The following is a 23,961-nucleotide window of genomic DNA, read 5'->3' on the forward strand; positions in this document are numbered from 1 at the left end:
CTTCTAGAGGCATAAGAGCTTCAGAAATGATATAAGCTATTCCAGGGAAAGGTCTCTTCACTATCAGAATTGGCCAATCTGTGCTTCACCTGTACGACTATGGTGACAGAGCCCTTTATAATATGGACAAGGCCTAAGGCCTTTGACAATAAATGGAGAGTTAAGTCCCTTGTATACAGTGCCTTTCCATTTTTCAGTTATTAAGAATGGCTTAGTGTTCCTCTCTGTTTTGAAGAAACTCCTACCAGCCCAAAGCCTTCTCCAAAACATACAGAATCCTGACCCCTCCCAGAGACTGCTGTATTTGTAAACACTATGGTGTCTACTGATCCTCTCGTGTTTATAACTTCAACATACAAGAACATGAAAATCTCATAACCTGAGATTTTTCAAAAGTGCATACACTTATGTGTGCAACACCTATCTGGCAAAAATTCCCACCTGCTGATGAGGACTTGCAGATGTTTTATTGAGGTAGCCTGTACACAAATAGATTATGAATGCTCTAACAAGCACACAGAAAATGCAGCCCACAGTGTGGTTCTTCTTCAGAATGCAAGACAGCAATGACCTCTGTACAACAGCAATAAGAAATGAAAGCTTTTAGTTCAAAGCCAACACCTAGCCAGCATCTTGTCAACTTTGGTGTTAGTACTTAGGCATTATGCTATGAGACTGGAGATGAGATTTTGGCACATTGCACTTTCCTTGTGCTAATATCTGGGATCAGTAAGGGTCCTGTTGTATGTCGGTGCCAATGACTGAAATTCCAATACTTGTTCCAATTTTAATATCTGAAACAACATTAAAAATACTCTCCTTCACCAAAATAATATGCTCGTGTTTATCCAGTTCACAAAAAATGGTATTTACATTATTGAATTACAAAATTATGTCTCCTGGCCCTCATTAACAAGACTAGCTCTGGGTTCAGTACTGGGTGATGGAACCTTACATTTGGGGATACTGATTTGAATCAGTATCCAAGATGGTTGCAGACAGGCAGCTGCCTGCGTGTTGATATCAAAAGAATCAGTACTCTGAATCTAGTCTCTAAAGGCATAGGTTATGTAGCTAGCTAAGCTATCAGACATTTGCCATCACATTTCTGCAACTTGTACTAGCCTAATGGGCACTTTTGCAAAGAGGACAAAGATAGGAAAAAGCTTTGAGTCAGAATGTTCATACAGTGCTCCATTCTTTTGGGGTGCCTGGGTGAATCTCAAATTGGACATCTGACACAGACTTACCCAGATCCCTTTCAAAATTAGGGATGGGTGGAGAGTGAAGTACCCGCTAATTCCTATAGGTAAGGTAAATTTTTACCAAAGAAAGCCTCTACTGGACCAGTGTTAAACAATTCAGATACCTCCCTGAAGTTGGTTTAGCTCATTTACAAATGGTTTACATGGTTCTCAAATAGAAATAAGGTACACATTAGGCTCACAGAAGCAGCTAAGCACTCATCTATTAATATCACAGAACCTTAGCAATTTATATCACTGAAGATTGCAAGCCAAAGTTTCAGGACTGGAGCCACTCAAGGCAAAAAAGAGCTAGGCCATAGGACTATGCCTGAAGCAGTCCAGCAGGGAGCATTATACATCCATGAAAGATCTCGGAGCATTTACTTTTGTTAAGTCTTCATCTGAGTCAGGTTTCACTGCTGTCTCCAGCTGGCTTCACAGAAACTAGATCAGATTCATATATAATAGTGCAATCCTAACTATTTTCATTTAACAGAAAAGTGGAAAATAAAAATGCAATTTCCTGACACAAACAAGCGTATACATATGCAGTAGCCAAACTATCTCTGTACAGTACTTTGAAACATCAACATCCTGAGTCATTGTGGCACTTAAACCATGTGGTAGAAGATGGAATAGCATCTGCGAGGCCATTATGCTGATCAGTTGTTGCAAGAAGGTTGTACATAAATTAACAAGATGATCTAACAGAATATTTGGAAGACACACAAGCAGCAGGACAAATGACAAGTATTTACACTTCTGCGTGAGCTATTTAAAATTGAGCAGCTTAGTTAAGAATATAAAATGAGATGCTTGTGACCACACAAAGTAAAATTCTCTACTAATTCTGAATGTTCTTTTATTCCAGTGCCACTAAATAGGGGAAATAAAGGTCAAACACTGGCCATCCTGGAGTCCTTGACTAAACTTCAAGAGGCCAGGACTTTCCTCTCCCCTAATCCCCAGAGGTTCCAACAAAGTCAATATCCCACAGGTACACAGTGACACTAATATTCAAGAGCAGGAAAATAATTTTTCTTTAGCTTGCAATTAAAAAAAAGGCACTGATCCACTCCAATCAGAATGGACTTAGCAGGCAAAAGGCTCACCATTGGCTCCTCCTATATGAATTTCATACATCACGAATCCTGAATTCCATTACTGATACAGCAAATGCAGCCTATTTCTTTAAATGTATTTACTGGGAATATATGGCATAATAAATCATTTCTATGTAAAAAACCTCCAAACATTTACCTTTTGAAAAGCTTCCTGCTTTAGCCCTCTAAAAATAAGATTGATTTTTGTAACAGTCAACATGAAAAAATAGCAAGGAGACATATTTTCCCTTCACCATGCACCCTTTCAGCATGAATGAGGACTTAAAAATATAAGTGCAATAGAAAGCCCCAGTGCTTCTGACATCATGAGACCCCACTTCCTTTTTCATCAGAAACCATTCTGATGGAAAGCAAACCAACAGGTTGCTCTCTATTTTTACAGAAGCCCTATATTCAACTTTTTCTCTCTCATCTTCTCCTTTCAAGTAAGTCCTGGTTCACAGCTGTGTTTCCTCTTGTTCCAGTGAATGTGGAGGGACATGACAAGATGCTGGAAGTGATGCTAGCTTCTGAAGCTTAGGGTGTTGCAATGGTTTTGGCCTGTGAAATGAACGTCGGCTTTGTACACGCCTGGCTGCAGCAGATCTGTAGTTTGCTTGTACATCAAGCAACATTATCTTCTCTTGGGGCTCCTTAATATAAGAGTCTTCCAGCCCTTCAGGCACAGAGAGAGAACTCTCCTCCTGTGAATTCTCTGGCTCATAGCTAACTTCAGAACAATAACCTGAGTTTATTGTTTCTTTGTTATTCATATCTGTATCTGCTTCCCAGTAGAGATCAGGTACATCTGGGTCACAAGAAGTTACATACTCAGAGACAGTAGAAAGAGATATATTCCCTCTATTTTCCAAGGAAGAATAGGCTTGTGTCCAAGGCATCTGAAGACAAGATGGAAAGAAGTGGAGGGGAGTTTCTGAAACACTTTTTGTTTGGTTTGGTTGGTCAGATGTATAAGGAGGCAATTTGTCATCTGAAGAGGAGTATTCTGTCATTTCAACATCATGGTCCATCTCACCTAGAGGGCAAAATTAAATAGAAACATATGTAGACACAGACTTTCTATACCAGTGCAAGCTTGATTTTATTTTAAATACTAATTTTCTGGGAATCCTTTGAATTGGGTAATTTTGCTGAAAACCTTATGAAAGTGAGTGGTTTAAGACTGTTTTTGAGCTGGGGAACTGTGCTCTGTCCTAATGGCCATATTGTACAACCTCAACCAAGTTTATCAAACTTTTTATCCTGGCTAAATATCAGGTGGAATTGAGTCCACTGATGAACATTGCATGTTACAAATATTTAGGAGATGGAGCCATCACCTCATCATTAAGGTGTATCTTTGCTTTTGAACCATTTAGTCGTGAGGCTCAGCGAGGAAATCTTTCAGACACTTTTGAAATTGTGCTCTTTTAATCAATGAACAGAGAGTATCAGCAGACTATCAATTTCTTCTTGACTGGAGCCCATGCTCAGTTTTCTGTACGCTTTATGTTGTGTAGGCAAACTTCACATTTAGTTTCCAATCTATACTGTTTTTAAAACCATTTAACCGAAATTCCAATGTCATTCTCCTATTGGGACATTTTATTATAGGAGATAGTTCAGAGGACTGTTTCTGAGAGTAATTTAGCTCTGAGCTTGTTAGCTCAGGCAATCTAGTTTCCCAAAATGCCTCTTAAGAAACACAGTCAAAGCCCAATGACTTTGATATATCAAATATACTTGCACAAGAACTAATGCATAGCAATTCTAAATAATAAAGTCAGGTATAATCAAGGCAATAGAATGGAGGAAAGGAACAAAGGTTAGCAAGAAATAGTTCAGTGAGTAATAAGCCAGTATTTTATGACAATATTTTCAATGGAAAAAAACATGAAGAGATTTTCAATGTGGATAAATGTCAGGGACAAGTTTCCATTTTGGAATGCTGTTCAGTGTTGAGTTTTTAATCAGAATATTGGAATTTACAGGTTGGATTAATTAAAAGATTGTGAATTATTTTAAAACACCATTTAAAAATAATCAGAAGATGCACTAATAGAGACCTGAGTACTAGAACCAACCACAGCGCTGCAGCACACTCAAGTGAAGAAAGTAATGTGCTACCTGGAATTAATCTTGAACCAGCACATCTTCTGTAGGGACAGAAGCCAGAACAGAAGCAAAATGGAACTTTATTTTCCATTTCTTTTCAAAAGATTATGAAATTCTTCTCAAATCAAAATTGGGTAGCAGTCACTCTCATCCTGAGATCTTTGTCTGAACAAAGGTTCATCAGCTACCTGCAGAAGTACTCTCAATTTACCACATTCCTGTGTTTGTTGATGCACAGAGCATACTAGGTCATACACTTGCGATCACAGATTCCCCAGAAGCTAATTCCCGATGAAACTGAGGATTGGATTTCATTGCATAATCCCTGCAGTGCCCTATGCTCCGTTCAATTATGATGGCTGAACTGTGACCTGAGCCACCTCATTTACAGCACTATGTTGATTATAGAAATGAAGGCTGATTTTTATGGTGTGGAAAAATGTCACAGAACAAGAATTAAAGGGCCACCAAGATATTCATTTAAACCCAGAGTCAATTTATTTTTAAGCCTCTAACACATTAGAGGCATAAGGTTATTTACTGCATGAAAAAGATGAACGTTTCTCTGTTTTTTCAAGAAAAAAATCACAGTTTAAGGATAAGACAAATGGCTGGGCTCTAACCAAAACTGGAATTCTGCTTTTCTCTGGTTTTGGCTGTTGTGTAGTTATCTCCACCTGTGTAAGGGAACCCTGATGCTTTTTAGTGCAAAACTTGCTTCATTTTTAACCCTCTCTTATGCAGCTTAATGGTGTAATCAGCAGTGTCATTCAACAGTTGTCCTGCACAGTGGGAGCATTTTCACTGGCTACGCCCAGGATAAAGAAGAACCTGGCCAGATCTTAAGAACTGGTGCAAGGCTTCTCAGCAACAGAGGCAAAATCACAATATGGTGATGCTAAGAGTGAGTGGCTCAGCTCAGCCCATTGTTGGTCTAGGCCTTCTGTTCCTATTGCACATCTGATGGGTTAAATGACACCCAAACTGTTACAGGCAAACCATGTCCTTTGGCATCAGCAACCAGACTGTCTTTCCAGAGCTTCGGCATAAGTAAGATAGCCAGCATTGGCTGAGACTGATTTGCTATTCTTATTAGTCTCCTGTCCTTGGTAATTACCTAGTTTGCTTAGGCCTGAAGACAGTCTTGACAATGTTACTTGAAAGAGTAACAACCACTTTTTAAGAGGGTTGAATCAGAATTGCCTCATGTTAGGCAATTCAGATAGGAATTTTATCATCTAGAACTGGCTAATCAAGAAACCTGGATCCTTCTGAAAACAGGTACACAACATTCTGGTGTTTGGAATATTTTTTGCTTAGCATTTAAAGTGTTCAAGCCAAAACAAAGAGCCAGATCCTTAGCTGTTGTAAAAATAACTAGTCATTTCACCCCAAATATTTACAGCTGGGCAGCATTTCTATAGGAGGAAAATAGAAAAATGTTTAGCTGTTCAAACAGGAGGAAAATAGAAGACGTTTAGTTGTAGAAAAAAAATAAATCAAGAAGAAAAGAAACACTCTGGGAGAAAAGAAATAGAAAAATAAACTTCTTATCAGTAGTCAAGGTAGACAGGAAGACTGATTAAAAATAAAGATGATGATAATCTGTTTTAAAATATTACATATGTGTTGATTCTGGGAGAAAAGATCTGGGTCGGTCCTCTGGGCCATCTGCTTGCAAGAAGGAATCTATTGATTTATTGCTGAGCCGGAACGGAGTGAGCCGTCTGAAGTTGTTTGGAGAATATGGGATCTGCACTCTGGCCCTTTGTGATGGTACCACAGTATCTTCACTAGATAACCATGGTGAGAACTTCATGTAGACACTTTGACCATCATCAGCTGAAAATACTGGGTTATCAATTCCTACAAAAAGTTCATGAGTAACAAATTCAATTAATTAAAGTAATTTCTTGGTAATACAATAAGATGTATAAGGAGAAGGGCTATAGTGAAGAAACCTGTTGGCAGATATATTATTATACACACACAGATTGCTCTCACTGGCTTAGTTATTGCTAGTCAGCTTGGATTTCCTTTAAAGAGAAAAATTGGATATAACCTGCAGTTATGGTTGGGATGTCTCCAGACAATGAATAAAATCAATACAAGAACAAATCAACCCGTCCCTCAAACAAAATAAAGCAAAACATAAAAGAATTGCAGAACATTCAAATCAAACCTACAAAAAAAGAAAAAAAAAACCATAATAATAAAAAAAGCTTAAAGTGCTCAAATCCGTACATGTACAAGATGTGTGTGAGGGAGCCAAAGCAGGCCACAGAACAGTCAAAAGTAACTAACATCAGCTTTTTAATATAAACACCAAATCTATAGTGTTTAAACAGTAAAAGAAAATTTAAAAACAGTCTAGGTCTACATCTCGCCACCCACTTTTTTCTGGATCGATTTCTGGATGCCTTTATATAAACTCAAACAGGGAATTTGTGATGATGCAGTGAAAAGGTGTATCAGCATGATTGCCAAGAGCTCTGACACAAGTATTTATCCTCCCTACATGCAGCATGTTACCCATACAGTGGCACACTGAGAGTTCAAACAGAAGAGGACTAAAGAGAAATATTAAAATTTAAAACCTTTGAAATCATGCCATATTATTTCTTTTATATATATCAATATATTTTCAATCTGATATTTTGGAGCCATTCAGGACCAGAAGTCAAATACAGTAAGTGCCCAGAAATGCTGCAAACCTTCCCTTTTCTGTGACTACTGTGAGTTTTGTAGTATCTCTAAAATGATCCAGCACACAGCCTTGTAAGGATCTGAGGGAGTCGTGAATTTAAGATGAAAAATTCCACATGAAAGAAGAAGTATGAAATGTATCACACAGCAAAGTTGATTTAAATGCTAGTAGAAATCAGTTCCAAAGGACTGGTATTGGCTGGTCTTGTGAAGTAGGACAAGTCTAAGATAATGTTTTCTGTTGCTAGAAATAATTAGTGCTTTTAGGTCTGGATTATGCCGTCATGCTCACAACTGCTGTCAGTATTATCAGCTGCAAAGTTGATGCTCTCCGTACCTTTAAATATCCCAAACTTTTCATGTGTTAACAACAATATTAAGCAAATAACATTTTTAAGAGAACAAATCAAATACCCCCCCCCAAATACAAGCTAAAGCAGCATCATTGCTAATAAATTGTTTTATATTTGAGAAAAAAAATCCATATGTAGTTGATTGTCTTACCACTAGGTGTATCTGTGAAATTTTGCTTGGTTACATCAGCCAGGAAATCAACTCCTTTGCCGAGGTGCAAAGTTTCATAATCGTTACTGTCTTCTGGCTCAGAAAACTCCAAATCTGGAAGAAAAAAAAAAAGTCAGTCCAATTTGGTTAGACATTTCTACCAGTTTTGATATAAAATGTTAGCTCTTTTGATGCTAAGATAGTTATCTAAGATATATCATTAGCAAGGATCTGGATAAGGGCAAAAGAGAGCTTGTATGTAAGTTTGCAGCTTAGACACCAATTAGATTAAGAAACCCAGCACAGGTTTCAGCCTTGCATTAGTGGCTGGTATTATGGTAGAGATGGTGCATTCCAGATACACTCTTGGCTGAGAGACTTTGCTTTCCTGGCACTGAAATGAGCAAATACATGACATGAGACCACTGTGCCGCTATCTGTTTTCCTCTTAAATGCTCAGGTCTTGTCAACTGTGGCCCCTTACAACAACCAGTTACTGCGTTTTCATCATTAGACAGAGGCTGGTGTTAGTATCCTGACTGATTTCCAACCTGGTGAGGTCATTGCTGCATATATAAGCTTCTACTGAGGGAGAATTCATTTTACTATAGTTCGGATAAAGAAGTGAAGAGTGTTTCTGTCTGCTGCCAAACCACTTCTTAACACTGTCCTCCAAAGAAACTTTTTTTTAAGGTAGAGGATGAAGAGATTTCTGTGAAGAATGTGCTGTAAGGAGAGAGCGTTGGATGACCTACTTAAAAGCATTTGGAAAGCTCTTCCCAAGCAAAGATAGTCTAGAGCATTATAGTCACTCAGCCAGCATGCATTGCCTCTGACAGTCAAAAAAAAAAAGAAAAAAGTTCAGAAAATGATTTAAAGAGCATATATAAGGAAAAAATCTTTGCTTGGAGCTATGGGAGAAAAGAAATCTCTCTCTGCTTTACTTCAGTTCTCTTTGAGATCAAGGGGTTGCCTGCATAAGCAGAGGAAAGACCAGGAATAAGTGTTAGTTCAGCAGCTTTTAAATCACATTTCAGTTCTCAAGTGAAACATATAGATAATTTTATCATATATATGTGATACACACAATATATGATGTATTAGATATATATGTAAATGATAGTCACATGATATAAATAATAATATATCATTATAATTTGACCTATCAGTCTTCATCATGTCTTGTTATTATTGACAGAAGGCCAAAAGATGGCTAAAGTGCCAGATCAAAGTTTTGGGGGCTTTATATGCGCAACCAAGATGTCAGATTTTGTTTTTTTTCCTTCCTTCTTTTGCTGGGGATGCTCCCTAGGGTAGTCAGCTTCAAAGTAGACTCCTATTAGGTTTAGTGGATAAGCATGAAGGATGAGCCAGTGTTGAAACTGGCCTCTGACTGTGTTCCTTTCAAAGTTACTCTCTCATGCTTGCTTGGCTTTCAACTCTGATCCAGACTCCTTTCAAACAAATGGACCCTATTTCAGATTAGAATGCCATCAAACTACTGAATTTTATATGATGTGGTGTCATGGGCGGACATATCCTGCTCTGGTCAAAAAGAAAGACATTAGCAAAAGTTGCTCTCTGCAGCTTGTTCAAAAGGAAGCTGAAATTTCATCTACATCACAGCTCCTGCATCTTTTAGTTTTCAAAATGTAAACACGACATTTAAAAAGCATGAGTGAGAGGGCTGATTAAAATTTGATTTATCATCCAGCTGTCTAGAAAAACAACTGCTAAATCATTCAGACACTACATTTTGAAGTATGGAGCAGACCTGCCCAACTCAGGTTATTAGCAGAAGTCCCTTTTTAATACCAGCCTCATCTTTGCATGCCATGAAGTTTTTCACTGATGCTTTTTTTTTTTTTTTTTTTTTTTTTTTTTTACCAACAATGTAGTTGGTAAAATGCAGTTAATGAAGCTGGTCTAACAGTCTGTTTACCTTTTTCCTTCAAAGCAAAATCTTGTACTGGGTTTTCTGAAGGTATTTTTCCATTTGGTATAACACTGCTGTTTCGCTGAAAGAAAACAAACAGATGAATGGTTACCAGAAATGCTGCCATCATCAGATAGCAATGGCAGAGACGTCCTTGCAAAGTCCCCAGAGTTCCATGGTATATCTCTGAAATCTCTTTTAAACTTTGCTTGTGTCCCAATATTGATGATGTTAGTTTCCCCGCTCTGCCTCTTACTCACTACAGGAAATGAAAGGGGCTTTGGCTCTTCAAATTCTACCAGTTCCCTCCTACTTCCATGCAAATTTTGTGGAATGGTCCATGCTGCAGCTCTACCCTGCTACATCGCCTTGCAGTGCTCCCACTTGACTCAAGCTCTCTTGTTTTATAAGTGATCAAAAGTCTCTCACCCAGAAGGGTCCGAAGGCATAGAGAAAAGCAGCATGTGAGAAGGTGCCCCTTGAGCCACCTCACAGTTCAATTTCTTCTTGCCTAGACTCTTTAAGGTCATGAAGTTCTATAGGGCAGAGATAACTGAAGGACACGGGACCCTTTAGAATCCTTCCTGCCCTCCCCACCCCTTAGTTTGCATAATAGATGAGTCCTCATGAGAGTATTTTACCCTTTTTTGGCCCCGGTCTCGCTTGTGGATTTTATTGAGCTTCTTGGAATGGTTTATTCCTAGTTTGGTGCTCTTGAAAGACTCCAAGCGCTTCCTCATTGTCCTGTGGAAAATTTCCTTGTCTTGTTTCTCGTCTTCATTGTGCATGATCTCATGTCGGCTGTACAGGTGTTTGTGCTGCGGCCAGGAAGGAAAAACAATATTCATTTATTTAGAAATGCTGCTGGAAGCCCTGGATTAACGCAGTCACAGTGCCATGAAAACAAAACCAACTGCTTAAAAAAAGAAGGAACTAAAGACTAATCTAAAGGCATTAATGGAAACTTGTATTTTCTTTCTCTGTCTTTATGATGAAACTGGTATTAGTCCAGGAATTTTAAGTATAACTAATAAAAAGTGACAGTCATTCAAAGGAAGCCTCTCCCTATGTGTGTGTGAATCATTTCAGTTTACATGCTCCATTCATCCTGCTTTAGAACCTATTTTGGATCCAGTCCTGCATTCCCCTGGCCCTGCTGAAATCAGAGGCACTAGCTATGCGCATGAGGCCTTGCTCATAAGTGGGAGAGAATACAGACAAAGATCCCATGTTCCTCAAGGGTGGATTTTGCGTATGTGTTCTTTTCTTCTGAGTTTCGGTCCCAAATTTTTGGTTCCTCGTGTCTCCCAGCTTTAGACTGAGAATCTGTCCTATGTTGGCCTCCCGCTCTCACCTCTTGCCTGGGTTTGTACAAGTACTGTTGTAGGGTATGGTGTGTGACCGTATCCTCTGTGTCCCGGATACTCTTCCTCCTCTGCTCTAAAGCTTGCATGTCAAGGCAAACTGGTCCAGCTTTTTCCCTCCTGAAGAATACCAAATTACAAACAGCACTTTTAAAAATCAGTAATTACAGAAGGGGAAGGGAAAACAGGAAAGTGGGGAAGGAGAGTGAGAAATGAAGATGACTAAAAAAAAAAAAAGGTCAAAATGGAGCAAACAGAGTGAGCAAACAGCTAGTGGGAAATGTGAAAAGAGTATACGTTTCCCTTTTAAAATGTATTGGCTTCTTGTATTTAAGGTGGGTGTAGCATTCACTACTCTTATTTCTCTGTCTGCATGTTCCATGGCCTATTCCCTGAGAGTCACAAATGAGTTAAAGAAGGAGCAATGTTTTTCCTTGCCTCGCCTGTGACCAGACCTCTCTAGACCAGACTCAGCAACAACATCCAGCACTGTCAATTGCAGTCAGTGAGCAAAAGGCACTCTAATGCCACGTGAACCAACGCGAATACAGATATGTGCTCTATTTTATGAGCTTTTATCTGTTTTTTTTTTTTTTTTAAATGCCAGTTACCGTCCTGTAACTGCAGGACTGAAGTTCTATTATCCATAATCACAGTTACCTGTCTGTAAGTTACAATACAAAGGGAGATGAGAGAGATTTTCTGGGCAAGAGAGGTTGTCTCTGGACGTAGGAACCTAGGTGTTCTAGGGAGGCAGTGGAGAAAAAAGGCTGTTTACAGAAGATGACTCTCAGCACCTTAATTTAGGCAACAATTAGGGACTTTGAACTGCCCTTGGAAGGCTTTTTCTCTTCATTATACACAGAACCTAGATTCCTAGATTAGGTTCCCATAGTTAAATGTCTAAAGTGGAGCTGTGTGGATACTCCCCTTTCCCCCCAGTGATTGTGATGGTTGTAGAATTACAGAATTCACAAAGCTTTTGCTACAGATACAATGCTTAAGGAGTGCTAAACCCCTCTTTTAAGATGCATAACACTTGCTGAAAAATTCACCTTTAGATCTGAAAAAAATCATGCTGAGCTCTAACCAAGAGTGACTTGATTTTTAAAAAGTTTTGATACAATTTTGCAAGTGTGAAGAAGTGTGTACATTCCCCTTTTAAAAACTATTGACTCTTATCTTTCAGGTGGATTTTCGATTTTTTTTTTTTCATTTTTTGCTTTCTAGTCTTATTCTTCTGTTTACATCAGTCTGTCTATTCTGTGAAGCAGCCAGGGACGAGTTAGGGAAGACACAAGTCTTTCTAATTTCTCATGCTCTGCCATCAGTTTGCACTGAAAAATTTGTGTGTAAAGTGAAACAAGAGCATTGATAGCATCATATACCCATTTTATGTGGGAGGAAAAGACTAATGAAAGTACAAAACAGTAGTGAATGAGGGCCCTACAAGCTACATTTTAAAAAATTTCTAGCTTTAATCCTCCACATCGTTTTTTGCCCTTCTTCACATCATATAACACAAAAATAAAAGGCAATCAACCAATTAGCCACAGGTACTCACAGTAAGTAGGAGACAGAGCTCTCCACCGTGCTGGGACGTGGGGTGCTGAAGTCCACATTCACCATGTTGTCTGTACTTGGTGAACGTATGAATGCTAAGGAGCCTCTGCGTTCTCCCTGGCCACAGCAGGAAACGAGACACATTACCACTGCAGTACTTTTTTGTCAAAAGCTACAGTGTGTTAACATGAGGGTGGCAATACACAGTGCAGTATGTTAACATAAGCACCTAGGACAAAATGCGTATCAGAAAATGTCTATTTGCAAGATACTGGGGAGACTCAGAGATGAGACATTGAAGAGAGATTTGCTGTCAGTTCTGAAACTGGTGTCTCAAAGAGAACTTCTGGGAAAGCTCGTTTTTCTGTCTTCACACTTTTCCCTAATGCTTGCAAAATCCCTTGTTTTTGAGGAAGGGAGCTGTTGAGTGACATCATGGTTACACAGGCCAAATCCATCTATGGTTTTGAATAGCAGCAGAGAGAAGTCACATAGCAGACCTCTACATTTTAAATTGTTATAAAGGATACACACAGAAAAACAATCTCCCTTGCAGAATATTAAAAGTTTTTTATCTACATTTCTCACACTCTGTGTTGTGTCCCTTTTACATTTCCATATTCACAGAGCAAATCAAACAAACATGTTTCCTTGTACTACGACAGACCACCTATGTGTTACAGTAATCTGTGCTGGATCAATTCAGTGGCATTAAATACTTTCTGATCTCTGTAGACAGAAAACTTAAAAGACAAAAAGGTAAAATCTGGGTCAGCATCATCTCATCCGTTTTCTTAAGTGTGGCTGACTTCCTTTTCAAATCAAGTTTAATGTCTCATACATATATCATACCATGTCATCAGTGGAGGAATTTTGGCCAACAGGAAGTTACTAACTGCAAATTCTTTTCATCATCCCTTTCCAGTACTCAGGGAATGTGGTTATTTACAGCAGAAAGAACTGCTGTCTGCACCAAGAATCTGTAGGAGTCAAATATTGATTTTTCCACAAGATGTTTTACATTAAAAATGCACTCTAGAACAATAGCATTACAACCATCTTTCTTCTCCTTATGAAAAAGTGTTGTTTATTGCCTTTATCTTGATCCTTATTGATCTGTTATATTTTTTTATTGTATAATTATGCAACAATAATTTGCTCCCAGTACAAAATATCCTAGGACATTTTTGCTGTTTATGATTTCTCAGAGATGATCTGGATTAAAATAAGTTTTTGCTATAAATGCTTTCTTCTGCATCACTTGTCCACATTCTTTAGAGCATGGCCAATGTTAAAATATTACCACTTCAAAAACTGTGTATATAAGCTAAATAAAAAAACTCCTGGAAGTGTACCCCCTCATGAGAACACACTATTAGAACTTTGGTACCCTGATGAGAGTGCAGAATAGCTATTTGAGAATCCTATACTATGTCTCTGAGAAGTGGTAGAGGTAAGAAATGTATTTTAAGTCATTTCTATTCATTTGCTCTGGATTATTCTGAGCTCAGCTGACTTAGGCTCTCCTCTCACAGCTGTAAGGAATTTATTTAGGTTCAGACTGAGCTCTCTCAAGCTCTTGTTTATTGAACAGCTGCAACATAACAGCAGAGCTGGAAGAAGGACAAATTTATAAAAATAGTTTTTAAACTCCTGAGTTTCTTGCAACTCAGAAGAGAAGAGGTATCTGGGGGAGGCAGATCTATATTCCTCCTTGAAGAAATGGCTTCCATATCAATGTCAGCCTGTAAATTCACAGCCATCTAGTTCAGAGAGCTATATCAGAAGTCAATAAAATATCGTTAAGCAGTCTATCACTGAAGCAAGTATTAATGTGAGAAAGGTGGAATGACTTCAGGATTCACAATTCATGACTGATTAACTAATTTCCACTGGAGGAAACCATGTTGCAACCCTTTTGTAGAATCTAAAGAACTTTTAATTTCTTTTCTTATTTTTGCCCAAACAATAGACATTTTAAAATACAATTTGTCTGCAGGACACACTCTACATAAACATTATTTAAACTTCAGTAGCATGTCAAAAGTCAGCGTCTTTGTGTCACGCACTGTACTAATGTATAGTGAGAAAGATCACTCTTCCAAGCAATAAATAATCTAATTTAAACTGACATTACTGTATGGAGTTCAAGACATTATTGGCTAAAGGTCCTGAGGGTGAATCTGCAAGACTTAGTGATTTCTTTGGAGGGAAAGAATATTGCAGTGAATCTGCTGAACAGATTCAGCAGTGATTCTGAACATCATATTCATCATCTAACTTTCCTTCTCTGAGGTGTGACCCAGAAACGCCCATGAGAAAGAAAATTAGTTCTTGATCTCAAACAGCCTGAAAACTGAAAGGGTAATTTAGAAAATTTTAAACTGAAATATTTTCTTGTCTCTTTCTCTTTTCGCCCTAAAATATTTGCTGAATTTGATCTAATTCTGTGAATACTTTTGATCTCTCAAACTTCAGATTTCATTGAAAGAAGTATGCCCAGCTGTTTTCATTTTCCAAAAAATGAGATGATAATGATGATGATGATGATGATGATGATTATTAAACATTGTTTTTAAATAAATGAACTGGTAGATCACTTAGCTGTGAAAATGAATTCACTTGGAGATTAAGGGCAACAATAGATTATCACTTCAAAGATCACTAAGATATTAATGCTTAAAACTATCCTTTGCACTGTGTGGATGCTGCATATTTGCAGTGATTTGAACTAACCTGTCTGATTAACACACATTAGTACACACTGACTGAAGAGGATTAGGAATTCTTATATGATCTGTTAACATAGCTTGGCTCTGGGAATCATGCTCCAGCAGAAGGTCAGTAACTTCCTTCAATTCAGTAATTTTTAAATGTGCTCCTGTTGTTATGTCTTAAGTTTCTCTAACTTCACAATACTGTGATTGCATTTGCCATCTGTAATATACTACTCTAACTCTAATTTTTGAAGTGTGGAAATTGTGATTCAACTGAATTAAAGTTACTCCTCAAAAATCTTTTGAATGACTGATCTTGCAGAGTGGGATTGTAGCAGTTCACCACTTTGAGTCATATGGCCACACCATTTGGAAGGGTCTTCTTCAGATCAGATTTGACTTCACACAGAAGCACTGTTCTGCAGGAGCCACATTCTGCTGACACATTTAGAAATATGCATTAATTTGCCTGGTCCCATTAGATTTACAGTGTTTCCTCATGCAAAGAAGGTAGAAACAAAGCTCTTCAGTAAAATCCAACAGGAAAGTGCACTGACATATGTACAATATGCTAAAAAAACACTGACATGTACAGTATACTAATGTTCAGGGATCAGGCATAATACTGAGAACTGCAGCCACCCAGAGAGGTGATATTGGGTGAACACACTTAAATTCCTTTTAGAAAAAAAAAGCAGAGCAGATAAGAAAATAGATTTCTTTTAGACATCTTTTTTGCAATGTTTCAGCTTCAGGTTACATTTTAAAATCTAAAAAAAAGGAATATGGTGCTATAACGTGTAAAAAAGCATTCATACCTCAGCCACATAGGTAATTGCATCCTTCAAGTTGAGTTCATGGAAAACATTAAGGATCTGATCCCTTGATTTTTGAGCAGACCTTCTCATCAGTATTTTACTGAGGAATTTCCTATCAAAATTGGACCACCTGATAATTTAAACAAATTATGTTAATGACAGCAAGCAATTTTAGTGTCACAGCATTTTTAGTTTAGGATAAATGCTACCTTTTAAGCACTTTCAAAAATGATGAGCATAGCAAGGTGGAGGATTTTGGTTTTGAAGCTTTTCAATTAGGAGTTAACGAAAGTTAAGGAAAAGGCTGTTACAGAATTAAGCAGTTGTCTCAAAGCATTTAATAGGTGCACTTAACAAGCACCACTACAGCAGCAAGAGTGCTATGAATACAGAATCACTAGGACTTTTTATACTCTGGGAAATCATGCTATCTTATTTTTCCACTTCTGATTAGTCACTTGTATACTAACTAGCTTCATTCTAAAAGCTACGAGTTTCTTTCCTCCTTTCTAAGGGAATCTGTTTTTCAGCAGCTGTCTTGTAGGACAGCCAGCCTAAAAAGTGAGTTCACAGTGGCGCCCTCTAAAAGCACTGACAGAGGGCCTTATTCATGCCATTGGTGTACCCTGAGGGATAGGAGTGGTGTGTATTTTCTGTGATTTCCACTTTCAAGCTTATGTGAGAGAAGGATATCTGCTGTTTCATATTTGGACTCCAGAAGATAAAAGCTGCTTTACCTTCATCTACCTTCCTAGAGGTTTTCTCTACAGGACATGAGGCAGCTTCAGAGACCTACCACTATTCAAAGTGATTCTATCCATCCTGTCCCATGACCATTTTGAGTTTACACCTTTTTATTCCGATAGTGGAAGTCTTTTTGTTGTTGAAGTTGACATTATTCACAGGGTTGATAATTATTCCTCTTCCTCAGCCAGAACATCAGACAAGCAGTCCTAGTCTCTATTTCAGGCTGTCACACCTGAGCCCATTAGTGAAGAAGCTAGGGGATTGCCACCTCTTTGAGGAAGCAGAGCCTTCTGGCTGCAGATGTAATTCAAAAGAAGCAGATGTAAGGTGGTCTCATTCAAAATACATTAGTCATTGAACCACACACTCAACCGTGACCCTAGATTAAGCCACACCTTCTCTTTTTACTTGGGGATATTACTCCCTGACATCAAAGAAGTCAAACTCTAGTCTGCCACTTCAAAAATCTTTAGCCCCATCTTCTTGACAGTCAGTATTTCAAAACTGAGGAAGTATACCCCTGTCTTTTAATCTGCTGAAATTCATTCCCAACAAATAAACTAAAGACTAAAGATTACCAAAAGAAAGGTGTTCTGTTTGTGATGCCTCATGAAAATTCTTCACTGCATAAATGAGCACAGAGCAAGAGAAATACCTACACATATGATTTCACATGTGTAAATGCAGATACTATGGTGGGATAAATCCTAAACTGAGGTTCTTGGCTTGCCTCAAACTGTTGGTCTCTTCAAGCTTTCTCACTCTGTATAAGCATAAATGTGTATATGCACATACATATTCTGCTGCTGCAGAGTTAAACTGAGAAAAAGAGGAAATGAAAGAGACTGTCCCTATAGCTGGGTAGAGACAGCTGAGCCATTCTGCTTGAGCTCCAAACTAACTAGATACAATCTAGCTCCAGCCTAGGAAATGTATAGTCATCTGAGCATGATGTTAAACCTGAGCTAATATTCTCTGCTTCTCATCGAGATCTAAGGGAGAGCTCTGCAGTATACTAGCGCAACCACATGGCTTGCGGATTGGAACTGATGTGTTGAGTCAGATCAATATTTTAGCAGATTGGATTGTTGACTGTCTGCACCTATGAAATGACCTAAATCCAGGGAGAAAGGAACTGCCTAGCCCTATATAACATTATTAAAGAAGTCCAGTTTTAAAGTCCTTTTTTCACATTTATCCATCTAGCTTATGCAAGTCTGCCCATCACAACAGTAATTCTTCACGTGTACTTCAAAGAAAATGGTGACTGTATCTTCCACTGAATAATTTTGCTTTCCACAAGCTGGATTGACTATAAACAGAGCAGGGTGGAAATGATCCACAAATTTCATTACTAGTTTCAAGCTAATAGGCTTAAAGCATCTGAGTCAATTCAAAGCACTCTCTGTGATCACGTTTGGAGATACTGAACCTGTCCTTTATAGGACTAAGATAAAAAGCAAGCATTTTTGAGTTTAATTTAGAGAAGCTTAGTCTCTCTTCCACTCCCCATGAAAATACTGTTCATGAAATGCAGTATCACAGAGAAAGAGCAATGTTATATTTTAGGTCAAATCTTGTGCAAATGGCCAATTCTAAAATCTTGAGAGGAGCTGAACCCTAGATGTGGACTGAGGCATTTGCAAAGGCCTAGTCTGAACTTTATTCATGGCAGTGAAAGAGAAGAATCCAGTCACAGGGGATGGAAGTGCACTCTTTTCACATTCCCTAAATTTCCAGAGTTTTCAGTGAATAACCTTTAAAATTATGCTTTACATCCCTGCTCTCCCAAACTGAAAGACTTAAAATTCTTATTTTACAGGTGCGGTTTTGTAGCAATATTTTAAGCTTTCCAAGTTAGTTACTACTTACTTATCTCTCAGATAATTATGTCCTATTTGACCAGAGATGTCTTCTATAGCAGAAAGAATGTGATCAAAGGCCTAGGAAAGTGAAAGTAAAATTAATATCTTACAGAAATTAAATTCACAATTAGAAAATAACTCAATTTATATCAAGTTAGACTAGGCAACTATGCAGGATAATTTTATTGATGCTAAACAGAATTTTTTCCCATTTAGAGAAATACTGCGACTGCCATATGCTTTTTTTCAAAGGTTCTGATTGCTTTCTAACCAATTCTTTGCTACTACAAATTCACTAACTCTTCCTGATCTACACAGGTCTCAACAAGAAGGCAATTAAACCCCCTTTTTATTAGCAGTCTGTTTTAAGACTCTTTATCAACTCATTTTACCATCTTCATTCCTGCCCTATGAAGTACATGAACCATTACTGTTGGTGATTAAATCAGTTGAAAGTCTCCCCTAGTGTTTCTTTTTAGACTTTTCAAGAATCAGTACTTCCATCAGAGTAAAAGTAGGAGCCATTCTACTGGAAACCAGTGTGAAATCCTGTGCTGGGTTGACTATTGCATGGTTGATGGCAATTTGGAGCTGTGTAACTTTATTCAAGCTGCAGGTATAATTTGGTCTTTTTCTTTAAACAGTTTTTAACAGTTCACCCTGAACATTGGACTGAATGGTATAGAGTCTACAGAATGCTGGGTTTAGAACCACACAGGTGATATGGATTATTCCTGAATATAATATTAATTATTGCTTCAGGAGATATCGGACATGGAACTGGGGGAAAATATATTATAAGTCAGGTACTTCCAGCCCACTCTCTGAGGACAGACAGTGCTTTCTCTCTCTGAAGGCATGGAAGCGACAGTTTAGGAGAGCTAGAGACACTGAGACAAGGTCTGCTGGAATACTCTAGGAAGCAGTGAATCAGTACACACCTTACAAAGTGCCAGAATTAACATTACTGCTCAGCCCTCCACTGCCCACTGACATGTAAAGATATATCCCATAAATGCAGACGGAAGGTATTTCCTCACCTGGGGGAAAAATTCTGTTTTTCAGATAACCAAAACAGTGTCGCTGGGGAAATTCCCTCTATTTGTAAATCAAACAGCTTTTCTGCTGGGTAACAAAAGCATAATGTATTTACTCTGTAGCCTTTGAACAGAACCCCTCAGAAACAAACAGATTGTGCAGGGTCATGATGATGAATGTAATACTGGGAGAAACTTTTTCTAGAGAAGGAGAATTTTTCAAGATGTGATGCAAAACTGCATAGCTAGGGATGCCTTTCTGAACAGAGTGTAAACCCACAGCAGGAATTCTGCCCGTAGGGAATTTTCAGAGCCTAGAAATATTCAGACATAGATCCAAAGATATCTTAAGCAAATCCCTAGATATATTTTTGGACACCTTTGAGGGTTTTTTTTAATTGAGTCAGTGACTTATCAAGCTTGAAATAATGTTCTGGTATGTACCTGTCCATCTCTAAGCTAATTCACTTCAGGTATCCCCTAGTTTGAAAACAGACAAAATTATGAGCTCATGCAAGAATATTTTAAAATGGTCAATGCAGGGATACCTGTATAAATCTGGAGAGTTTATTAATTTAAAGAAGTCCATGCAAGATGTCTTATAGTCTTCTGACATTTAACCTCTATATGTTTTGGAAGTGTATGTTTTCTTTTACTGAGTTACATTATAATGTCACGTGAAAGTGATTTGGAAGAGATGTTTCATGCTCATGTTTCAAAATCTTTTCAAATGTGCAAGAAATGCAGGTACGCAAAGCATTCAAAGTGGACTAGAAATACTGCCATTAATCTTGAGTGTTAATATTTGACCTCCACTGAGCAGTACACTAACATTCTATGCAATATGCAAGTTACAAAGCCTGCTTTCATCTCTCTTCCATAAATAAATAAAATTTAAGAAGGATAAATAAACTTATTTCCACATGCTTTGCTCTAGCTGTCTACAATCAAGAGTGCATCACTCCTCTTTTAGCTGAAGGGAAGGGAACATATTCCCAGCTGTGCTATCTCCCCAGGGCTGTCAGCACCAGGGAATTAGCAAGTGAAAGCCCAGAACTTCTCAATTGAGAATCCCCTCACAGGCTCAACCTAAGGACAAATGACAGCCTACATGATCGTTTTTAAAACATTTGAAGGATTTTGTGCTTGAAGTTTCAGTTTGATTTTCCCCCCTTGCAAAAAGAAAACTTCTTTAATTTTTTTTTTATTTTAAGGCACTCTGTAAAAGTCCAAAATATACCATGATATTTTTTTTAAAAAGTCTTACTCTGCCATGAAGTTTCTCATTCAGTTTGGGCTCTCTATGCTCAGTTTTCTTCACTTTCAGCCACTGCACCAACGGCTTGATTGTCAAACCCTAGGCAGTGAAACATGATAAGAAACATTTAGTAATTGTCTTAGAATTGCCTCCAACTGGTTTGTGCTAAAGAGATAAAGAACATTTTCCTATGTGTTATACGGTGTTTCTCAAGCTTCCTCATTCGATTCTGTTCCCCTTCAGAGATAAAATAATGCACTACTCCCAGCTCCTGTTACAAAGCTTTGAAAGCTTTGAAAAGATACAAAACAGTGGGAAAATATATATTTTATACAGGAAAATATGGCAGTGGAAGGGTGAAATTGTTTCACATACCAGTTAATGTGGTATTTTCTGCACCTATCAGTAGTTTGTGAAACATTGTTAAATATGCTTTATAATTTTGAGAAGCATTCTGAGCTGGTATATACTGGCATATCTCCATTAATGTCTTTTTCACCCAGAAATTGCTATTGTGTTTGGAAGCTAAATACTTTCTTGTCCCACTGCTTATTGTTACATTTTAAAATGAGAATTTAGGTTCAGGTAGATCAGTGTAATAATTGTACTTGCCAGTAAAAAGGACTGTTCCCTACAGCTATTCACAAGAGGTGAAGGATGCTTCATCAGATATTAACTTGAGTTCTATTAATACCAAGAAGCTAGACTGAACATTTTTTAGCACAGAGGAAATTGTGTTTTGTCCCTTGTGGTGCCATGTGAAAACATAAAATAGGATCTTCGTTACTAAAATTAAGAAGTTAATTATGCTTTTGGTTCAGTGAAACAAAACACAACCTTCAGCAGAGAACTACTTTAAGCATGTGGTAGTCTGGGGGGACTCCTTCTCCCTGCAACAAGCATAATTGAGAAGTTGAATTACCTGAAAAATAACAGTAAAAAACACAACAATGATAGTTGTGCTGACAAACAAGTTTCTCTCTTTCACTTTGTTCATATCCAGAAGCGCAACCAGAGCAAAAGCAACTGCTCCACGTAGTCCTCCATAAGACATCACCACCTGGTCTATTATCTCCAACTGGACCATTCTGTAGTGGTTGAGAATCCATGTCTGTAAAACTACACCTATAAAAAACAAAAGCCAGGATGTCTAGAAATATCCTTATGAAATGCCAACAACCTCAGCCATGTGTAACAGAAACAGTACCACCAGTCTGCTTTCATAATACAGTCTGTATGGCATCTACTTCTCCCTCACTACTGCTACTCTACCAAAGAGGTCAGGCACACTCAGTACCTTCCCCTTTACCTTGAACCAAAGAAAATAGATGCAGCTTTTTCTATGATCCAGCAGCTCTGCTGAAAGTGCTGCCCAAGAAAGATGTCCCCTGGTGTGAGGCAAGGTTTTTTCTTCCTCTAGCATAGGCAGGGAAGGTGAGATCCAAGTATGTGCTGTCCTTTGAAATGAACAGTTCAGAAATAAGGGATTTCTAGCACCATAAGAGATACGCATGGGGTCTTTCAACAAAAAGAGAAATAGGTGGAAATAGTGTTGATTTAGAGAGGAAATGTGATACTGTTTACAAGTCACATGAAAATATCATGCTGTTGCCTCATGCAGGGTAGTGTTTTTATGCTAACACCATATTCGGGCCTACAGGTGAGCTGCTCCCTGCTGCAGGAGCCCTACACATGACATGCATGACCTTCTGCAGCAGGCCAGACCAGTGTGAAAGTTATCCCTCTTTTTAGAGCACTTTGAACTTGTGCTAAGGGAAGTGAAAAGCATATCACTGAAAGCAAGGCTTCTGGTGGATGGGACCTGGAAAATAAATTCATGCCACCAATCTGACTTCTCCAAGGGTATGAGGGCAGTAATTACATAAGGCCCAATATCATCAGGTCTTTAGTAATTTATCACAGTCTAAGCTTATTTACTTCCATGGATGCTTACTGTCATTGCTGAATATTTACTATTTAATTATCGATCACGCTTTAGTACAAGACTGTTAAGCACTAATTCCAGGTATACAACAACAAGTGACAAAGTCAACAATTTGAAAACTTGTTTGAGCAGTTCACACACATCAGTGGCTACTGAGAGGTAACTAACTGAACAATGGCTACAAACTACTTAAAAAGGAGGATGGGGGGCTAGGCCCTTCAAGAAGCCCAGGAATCTCCAGTCAGAATAACAATACAGAGTCTGGGAAAACTGCCAGGTAGTGAGGGGTTTTAGCTTTTATTTACATTCAATTCAGATATTCAAGACAGACAGGCAAGTGATCCTGTTTAATTTATTCCTAGATATAAGTATGTACACCAAATCACTATGTGTGTTATTCTCAAGAAGTACTTCATTCTATGCCTTTTTGCTATTTCAAGCCATTTGCTATTTCACAAAACAGTGGTTAAATAATAGAACAAATCATCACCTCTATTTTGCAATGTTTACAAACTTATATAAAGCCAGTAAAATGACAGTAGGTAATCTCTACCTGCCACAGTCTTGTTTACTCTGTTTTTAACTAGTCTCTGGGCATTATTTCTTAAGCCAGAGAACCTGCAGTGTAATTGTGTACGATTTTACATCACTGTGTCTCAAACCTGAAGTCAAGCAGAAAATTAGCTTAACACAATCTCTTTATTTCCAAATTGAAGGAGCTGAAGGAATGAGATGGCTGACAGGACTCACAAGTCTTTTGTTAGGCTGTAAGTTAAAGAACAAAGTTCAATTCACCAAGAGAATTTGCCAATGCCATGTGTTTGGTCAACAAAGGTTAGCCATTGGGCGATTCCTGTTAACCACTAGGCTATTCAGGTCTTCAGAAGTGAAATCCTACTATATTTTCAGCATATGATGAAGCTTACTATAAACATCTATCCTCCTAACCCAGCAACAACCTTAGCTTCAAGTAGAATCAATGGGATATTTTAAAAAGGACAGGCCTGGTAATACAAATCCTTTTTGGCCAAAGAAT

General features: G+C 38.1%; 1 protein-coding gene across 1 annotated transcript in view; it reads right to left on the reverse strand.

Moving 5' to 3' along the window:
* Positions 1 to 3,348: 3,348 nt before the first annotated feature.
* The window catches only part of SLC9A3 (solute carrier family 9 member A3), a 56,765-nt gene continuing 36,152 nt past the window's right edge, over positions 3,349 to 23,961 (reverse strand). The window contains exons 7-17 of the mRNA XM_013952085.2: positions 21,903 to 22,105; positions 20,990 to 21,079; positions 18,693 to 18,763; positions 16,074 to 16,203; positions 12,540 to 12,655; positions 10,966 to 11,095; positions 10,253 to 10,429; positions 9,618 to 9,693; positions 7,676 to 7,789; positions 6,088 to 6,331; positions 3,349 to 3,386 (exon numbers count right to left, since the gene is read on the reverse strand). Of these exons, the coding sequence (XP_013807539.1) occupies positions 3,383 to 3,386; positions 6,088 to 6,331; positions 7,676 to 7,789; positions 9,618 to 9,693; positions 10,253 to 10,429; positions 10,966 to 11,095; positions 12,540 to 12,655; positions 16,074 to 16,203; positions 18,693 to 18,763; positions 20,990 to 21,079; positions 21,903 to 22,105 (1,355 nt within the window). The 3' untranslated portion in view covers positions 3,349 to 3,382. The remainder of the gene's footprint in view (positions 3,387 to 6,087; positions 6,332 to 7,675; positions 7,790 to 9,617; positions 9,694 to 10,252; positions 10,430 to 10,965; positions 11,096 to 12,539; positions 12,656 to 16,073; positions 16,204 to 18,692; positions 18,764 to 20,989; positions 21,080 to 21,902; positions 22,106 to 23,961) is intronic.

Source organism: Apteryx mantelli, chromosome 2, assembly GCF_036417845.1.
Source record: "Apteryx mantelli isolate bAptMan1 chromosome 2, bAptMan1.hap1, whole genome shotgun sequence".
Lineage (NCBI taxonomy): Eukaryota > Metazoa > Chordata > Aves > Apterygiformes > Apterygidae > Apteryx > Apteryx mantelli.